At 40.1% G+C, this 7365-nt stretch overlaps 1 protein-coding gene across 2 annotated transcripts in view; it reads left to right on the forward strand.

The window, feature by feature from the left end:
* The first annotated feature begins 3193 nt into the window (after window positions 1-3193).
* Window positions 3194-7365, forward strand: part of sema3bl (sema domain, immunoglobulin domain (Ig), short basic domain, secreted, (semaphorin) 3bl) — a 74736-nt gene continuing 70564 nt past the window's right edge. For both annotated transcript variants that reach the window (XM_079677011.1, XM_079677012.1), the window contains exon 1: window positions 3194-3551. In XM_079677011.1, coding sequence (XP_079533137.1) covers window positions 3464-3551 — 88 coding nt within the window. In that variant the 5' untranslated portion in view covers window positions 3194-3463. The remainder of the gene's footprint in view (window positions 3552-7365) is intronic.

Genomic DNA, 7365 nt, shown 5'->3' on the forward strand with positions numbered 1-7365 from the left:
TGCTTCAGAATTGTTCTCCATCCTGTATTTCTGCCCTACCTCCCACATTGTGAATTCATGAACTTCTGCCCTGCCATTCCCAATCATCACTCAAGGAGCACCAATCTGATTTATCCAAGTGACGCAATGTCAAGATGATGGTAAGTAGTCTTACCTTTCATTTCCACTGACAGACTGAAGAGCCTAATTCAGTCCCAGGAGTATTTTGTGAGGCGCAAAGAAGGTCATTTGCTCAGACGGCACAATTCAATCAGACGACGGACCGCAATCCCTAAGCTGAGGGGATTCTGAGAGATCCTTTCATTGTGAATTACATTGTTCAAGAGTTTGGATGGTGATACTGAGGCACGAAAAAATATCCTTTCTTGGATTTTTAAGAGTAATCATGTTTGAAACCCATAGGAGTCTTGTCTGTGATTGGTAACGATCCTTGAGGAATTTACAGAGAGAGTAAGAGAAAGTAAAAGTAAAACAGAAGAAAGATAATTCATTTTGCTCATCTCCTCATGCTCCTCTGACAATAACGCGGTTAAAAAGGGATTATTTCTCTCAGGTCATTTCTAGTTTCGAGTACTAACCAGAGAACACTCATTCACAAGGATGGTAAGGTGGCTGGTGTTTTGACAAATAATTAATTCAGGTCTTGAGCACTCACACTGCCTGTGGCCTCTTTTGCTGCTTTCCCACGTCTGTTTGTCCTTCAAAAAGAGTCGGCTTTTGGAAGAGTGATGTCCAATCATGAGCCACTGAAGGCTGAGAACACTTCACTCCAACAAAAGCACCAATCAGAGCAACTTCAATAACAGGAGGTCGCTAACTTGTTAAATCGGTTGGTGTGTTGTTTGCTTTGAATAATAATCTCTTTGGAATGTGTTAACATAACCATGGACATTTTACTGCTGTGAATTGCCAATGAAATCTCACTCACATTGTCAAAGAAGGTTGAAAAATTAAGAATTAAATGTTGCAATATAATTTTGATTCATGTTTTTTAATAACAGAGCCAGGAAAAATCAACGGTCCGTTTGCATTGTACATATAAGCAACATGTAATCAACATAATGCAATACTAACATGTTATGTATCAAAATAAGAGTAAAGACTGATAATATTTCTGGCAATGCTAAAGCTAGCATAGAAAAACAAGAGATAGTAGATTGAAAGATCCTTTGAAACATGTTCATCCTCCAAAAATAAACAAAAAATGTGCCTGAAGACAAGGACAAGTAGCAACATCTTTATTTCATCAGTAAGCAATAGTGTTTACTAGAAACATGATCTTAACTACAGAAAGCACAATACCACTGGAATGAGACCAAGGCTCCCTGCTGTCAGCGCTGTGGTTTCATTTGTCTACAGTAATTATACACAGGCATTTTGATTATATTGTTGGTGATATATTAAAGGTCCCATGTCATGGCCATTTCTACTGATCATAATTCCATTGTTGAGGTATACTAAAATAGATTTATATTGTGCAATTTTCCCATGCCTTATCCTAAATGAGCCAAAAATATGCACTTGAAGTATTTTCATCCAAAAATAGGACATTTCATATCTTGTTGAAAAGTATGACTGATTTTCCCTTGAACACCACTCAAGGGAGTGCCAAAGATAGGCTACTAAAGCCAAACTAAAACCTTTTATCACGATCAAACCTTACAACAAAACATTAATGTAAGGTTATCTGGTCCTTGCAATAATCTAACTAAGAGAAGGAATTGTTTAAATTCTGTAATGAGAACATTATTGATTATTTTTGTCACTTCACTGATGTGAATGCACATGATGGACAAGTTCTCGGTGAGACCAAAACTTGAAGTGCACACGGGAGCCCCTCACCGTCACACACAGGTCCTCTGCACGGCTATGAGACACGCTGTCATCTCAAGGACCCAGCATTCCATTCAACACTTATCTCCTCTCTCCCCCCACTTTCTGGCTCTCAGTCTATATGAAACATGTATGGGAGCCTCATTCCTGGTACAAACAAATGTTCCCAAAAGATTCTGGGTCGCGGTAACATCGACACTTTGAATGGCTCTCGCCCACCCTGCCCTGACCCCTGTGTTCACTTGTAGGCTTGTTTGTGAATAGAAGCACATGGGGAGGGGGTGTTGAGAAGGTACCCCACAACTTAATTAAACTACTGAACACGTCCCGTTGGTCCTGAAGGGGTTATGAAACGGCAAGCATGCACAGGGCTCGCAGAGGAGAGAAATGTGGTGATGAAGTTGCGTGTTTTATTTGTTTATTGATTTATAACCCATGAATCATAGAGCTTCTCCTCAGTGCTCTTGACTGTAGAAATATGTACGTAGGCTTGCGTGACCTTAGGTTTTGACCATAGGTTTTTTTTAATCCAAAGTGAAGCTTAATTTGGTTGCCGTTGCCATGTTTAGCCTGTGAAGACTCTACTCAACTTGTTTAATCAAAACATAGGCAAATAGGTTGAGATTCGTTGTAACTGAGGCCGATATAGCAACCAGACACCCGTGACAGCATAGCTGGCGACGCCCTTAATAACGCATCACAATGAGCCTCTATAAAAGGTACGTTATATTTAAAAAAAAATTGATTTTAGCAATGAAATTGAGCATTTTAACATATGGATTGACTCGCTTTTTATTTGTATGACTTATTTGTTCAGATACTACAACATACCTAACATATATTTGTTATAACTGTTGGCTATATTTTCCACAGTTTGCCTTGGAATTACCACAAATCTACAATCCAGGTTCAGCACAATTGTCTAAAGTGCAGAATGTCTTTAGGGAGCTTCATTTGATGTATTGGTGATACATTTTTTTCCCCACCCAGGCAACCAAACTCTTTTAAATAGTTGATTAATGTAGTGGCTATCTACTTCATCTAGCCTATATTAACACTTACAATGTTTATAAGTACATCATAATGTGTTACAAATGATTTATTATAGGTTTTTTACACTGTTTAGAAATGATGAATGGTTTTATAACAGTTTCTAAAAGCTACATTTGTTGCTACTAAATGCTCTTCACATGATGTTGAAATGGTGATATGAATCATGTGAAGGAGCGTGTCTCCAAGTTTTGTGTTGTGCGTAAAGGAGGGGCAGCTACTGCTATCTCCCTCTCTCCCTCTGCTGTACAGGCGTGGTGTAGTCTGTCTCTCTCTTTCTCTCTCTCTCTCTGTCTGGCTGAAACATACTTCTGTTGGGCAGCTGTTGGAAAAGAACTGAAGGAGTGTGAGCCGTCAGAGCGGAGTCAGTGCAGCTCAGTCAGTCCGCGGAGAGGACACAGCTGCTCAGTCAAATACCCTTTTACGCACCGGGGAACTACCTGGAAACGCAACTGTTGGCACTGTGACAACAAGGAACCACCCGTTTCCCTCTCTAAATCCTGCTGGAATATTCTGCTTGATTTTTGCCAACACAATTTGAAATTACTAGTTAAAACCCGGAGTGCATCTCTCCAGCAGAATGAAGGGATTTATTGTTGTGGCGCTTCTTGTCGCCACCGTCTCAGCGACCAAGTTAAACGTACCGCGACTGAGACTGTCATACAAAGGTAATTAAGTGATTCATTATCTATCTATTTAATTATCTATACATCTGCACAGCTGTTTTCTATCCCCCTTTATCTGTACGCGCGCGTGCCCCACAGGTGGCATTAATTGACGATCTTGACAGTCTGGTGCTTAGTATTTGACTTTTCTCATTCTCTTTTCAACAAATATATGTTTTGTGTGTGAACATTTTAACTTAACACCCTCGTGGTACTGCAGTTTACAGGCTTGTTTTTATTTGTATTTGTGTATTTATCTCGAACTATAGGCTATCTTTGCGGTGGTCCGAGCTGAAGGCGTTATATCCAGGCCGATGTTCTGGCTTCTGTTTTGGGAGGTTTATGTGTTTTACAAGGCTCGCAGACGTTAATTTGCTGGTTTCCAGGCGGGGTGTCCAGCCGGGGGAGATTTTGGCTGAGGTTCATCTCTGCGGTGGGATACGATGCTCCAACTATGAAGGTTTATTAGGAGCAGCAACCGCAACGGAAATACCTGGGAAGGATCTTAATAAGCGTGTATACTGCGGTGTAGTTACTAACATTATGTAATTAGGTCTGAAGGACTTAACAGCACAGGTCATCGAAAGTACCACTAATTTTCCATCAGACGTGGATGTCGTCCGTTACACAAGGTCAGATTGCCTAATCTTTGATAATGACCTTTCACCTTGTAAATACTCAAAAAGTAGTTACATACAATCTGGATGGAAGTGTAATTGCATTTGATTGTTTTTTTAGGCTTGAGGCTTTCTACTGCCAATGACCGAGGTTTAAACATTGCCATGTTTTGTCCTTTTCTTCTCTGATGATGGACATGACTCACTCAGGTTGAATGCTAATAAGGAAGTTAAGGTTTGTGTTTGTGTTTGTGTGTGTGTGTGTGTGTGTGTGTGTGTGTGTGTGTGTGTGTGTGTGTGTGTGTTTAAATGGTGTTGACTGTGTTGTTGCCAAGCCATGCTCATTGTTTCATTTTGCTCAGGCCAGAGCGGGTCTGCAATCATCATCAGCGATAGGCCTATACATCACACAGGATTTCCTCTTGTTCAACTCCATGTTTCCAGGAGAAAAGTCACCATCTGAGGTAACAGGTCTTCCTGTTGGCTGACTGGAAATATTGCTCAGAACAGAGAGAGAGATAAACTTACGTACGAGACAGAAAAAACAAAAATGGATTCAACACGTAGGATATACGACATCATAGAAGACAAGCAGAGTAATTGTAGTCTCCATATGCTTTTTTTTTTTACCAACTGAGCAACTGCTATATACTTGCTTAACATGTGTTGTTGGCCTTTTGGCAGTAGGCCCTAGGATAACATTTATTACATTGTAGAAATGACCATATTCATATTCATGGTCCTGCAGAGGTAAAAACGTAAAGCTTAAAGTGACCCCTGACCTTTTATCTAGTGACACCATCACCATGACATTTTCTGAACACATTCCTGGTCCCCAGAGGATGAACAGTTTTCAAGCTTTCCGTCTTTCAACACCACCTTGAGGCCAAAAACATGGACTTGCACAAAAGATATCTCATAGGAATAGATTGCCATGAAATTTGCAGAGCATATTGACGCGGACATGGGGATTAGCCTTTGTAACTAGATTGACCCTGTAGCGTTGCCTCTTGTGACACTCACAGATAAAAATGAACCACCTTAGGACCAATAGCAAAGTTGTTAGTATGTTGTTGTATGTTGGTCAATGGGCGTTGCAAAAATGTCATTGTTTTTTTTTATCCTCTCCATCCTAATTAGATGTTAGAGTTAAATCACTACATAATGTCTTGTGATTCAATGTTAAATATTTTAACCTTGCCATACATTTACTGAATGGTCTCTTGATCTTTAAGAGATAATATTCAGAAAGTCCTGCAACGTAATTGAGTATACAGAGTGAGCCTCAGTTATTGAACAAACAAAGTCAGGCCCTGGGCAAACACTATAAGTGGAAAAAATCAGTGCCCAAGGTTGTGAGTCACAGCACTCTACAGAGCCCCCCTTTTCAAAGCTTTCCGAGATCAATTTTCGCTTTGGTCTAGCAATAAAAAGCACCACATAAAACCAGTATTTCTTCAATACTTGCCATCGGAAAATTGCTCTCATTTTGCCAGCTTCACGAGGAGTGTGGGAAGAAATTGTGCCTACAGGATTCTCATTAGTGCCCAACAAGTTTCTTCCTGTCGGGATGACCTCAGATTTGATCCCACTGTTTGCCTCGTTTTACATAATTTCCCCCTCGGCTCAATTCTCTTTTTTTCTAGTTTGTCTTTCCCCAGTAAATCGTTCCATACGTCTCCATGTTTCTTATCTTCTCACTTTTTTAGTCTAATTTCTCATTCCTCCTCCTAACCTCAGCATTCCCCCTGTTTGTGTGTCTCTTTCTCTATCGCTTGCTCTTTCATTATAACACGGAGAAGCCTGGAGGGTGTTTGTATTCCCCGGAGGATGTAGAGGTAATTTGGCGACAGGAAAAGCTGTCATTATCTAATTTCAATCAATTAGTGGGTAGAAGGCCGAGCAGGAAGTTTACCTCCAAACTATTACAATTCAATCCAGTACTCTTTATGTTTACCTTAAATATCCCATTCAACATTGATTTAGCCATTTCAGTCCATCTATGTGTAATTGGATGGAGATTGAATCTTATCAGACATTTATTTATTTACAAAGCCTTTCAACATAAAATCACTTTATTTCATAATGAAATAGGTCCTCAATACACGTTTTAATATGCTCATTTAAATGCTAAAATAAATCCATATCTTTTGGGGAAGAAAATTTGCTTTTTCGCCCAAAAATATTGCATTTTGTAGTTATGGAAGACTTTAACCTCTCTTGACTAACAAATAACAAAATCAGTATTTTATCGTTTTTCACTTCCTGACTTTATGAATTATTTGATTTTCTTTTATTGCTATATTTATTTATGATCATAGCAAACATAAAGAGAAAATTCCGGTTCATGTTTGTTTTTCAACCTAATTTGCAATTATAACTCCTGACAACAAAGTGAGAATGTGTGTGTGTTCTTGTGTGATCATGTGTGTACTGGGGGTGACATTGAGGCGTCGAGGTATGCAATGTGTGTGCGGTTGACTGCACTCCCAGCCCTCTGCCAAGCGTCTACCAACCTCCCATCATGCATCTCTCTTTGCCTTTCTTATGTGTCTATGTATGTCTTTCATTTGTCTTCCTCTCTCTTCAGCCTGCTTCACTTATTCATTTCAATTCCCTCCATCTATGTTTGTGCTCGCTCACACAGAAACACACACTGACTTTAGACACAGACTCTCTCTAATACAATATTCACTTTGTCTCACCAAAGACAGGGGGCACTTGAGAACCCCAACACACACACACCAGCATCCTATTATGATCAGATTGCATTAGTTCTCAGAGTGAAGGGTTGTGTTTGTTTTCGCTTACAGCCTGTGAATTAATGAGTTTTTTTTCTCATTCAGCGTAGCCCAGATGCGCACATTCAGACGGGTGTTAGTTGTTCTTAGGCGGAGCGGGGTAATCTGTCACCGGGAGTCTGTTGGAGACTCCCAAGCTGCTGAAATAAAGGGCGTCTTCCATCCTTTCATCTTTCAGCTTTTTCTTTTCTTTCGCCATTATTTTTCATCCATCACTCCCTCCCTGCTCTATGTAATAGCTGGTTCATTGCACCCTTCCTCTCTCCTGGCTTTCCTGAGTTCAGTATAAGTGCTCCCAGACCTCTGGACTGATAAAACCCAGCAAAGGAAAGACAAAGAGGAAGCAAAAGAGATAAACTTTAAGGTTTTTCTAACCAAGCCAACTGGCTTGTCAGGCAC

Source organism: Notothenia rossii (assembly GCF_949606895.1).
Source record: "Notothenia rossii genome assembly, chromosome: 4".
NCBI classification, from domain to species: domain Eukaryota; kingdom Metazoa; phylum Chordata; class Actinopteri; order Perciformes; family Nototheniidae; genus Notothenia; species Notothenia rossii.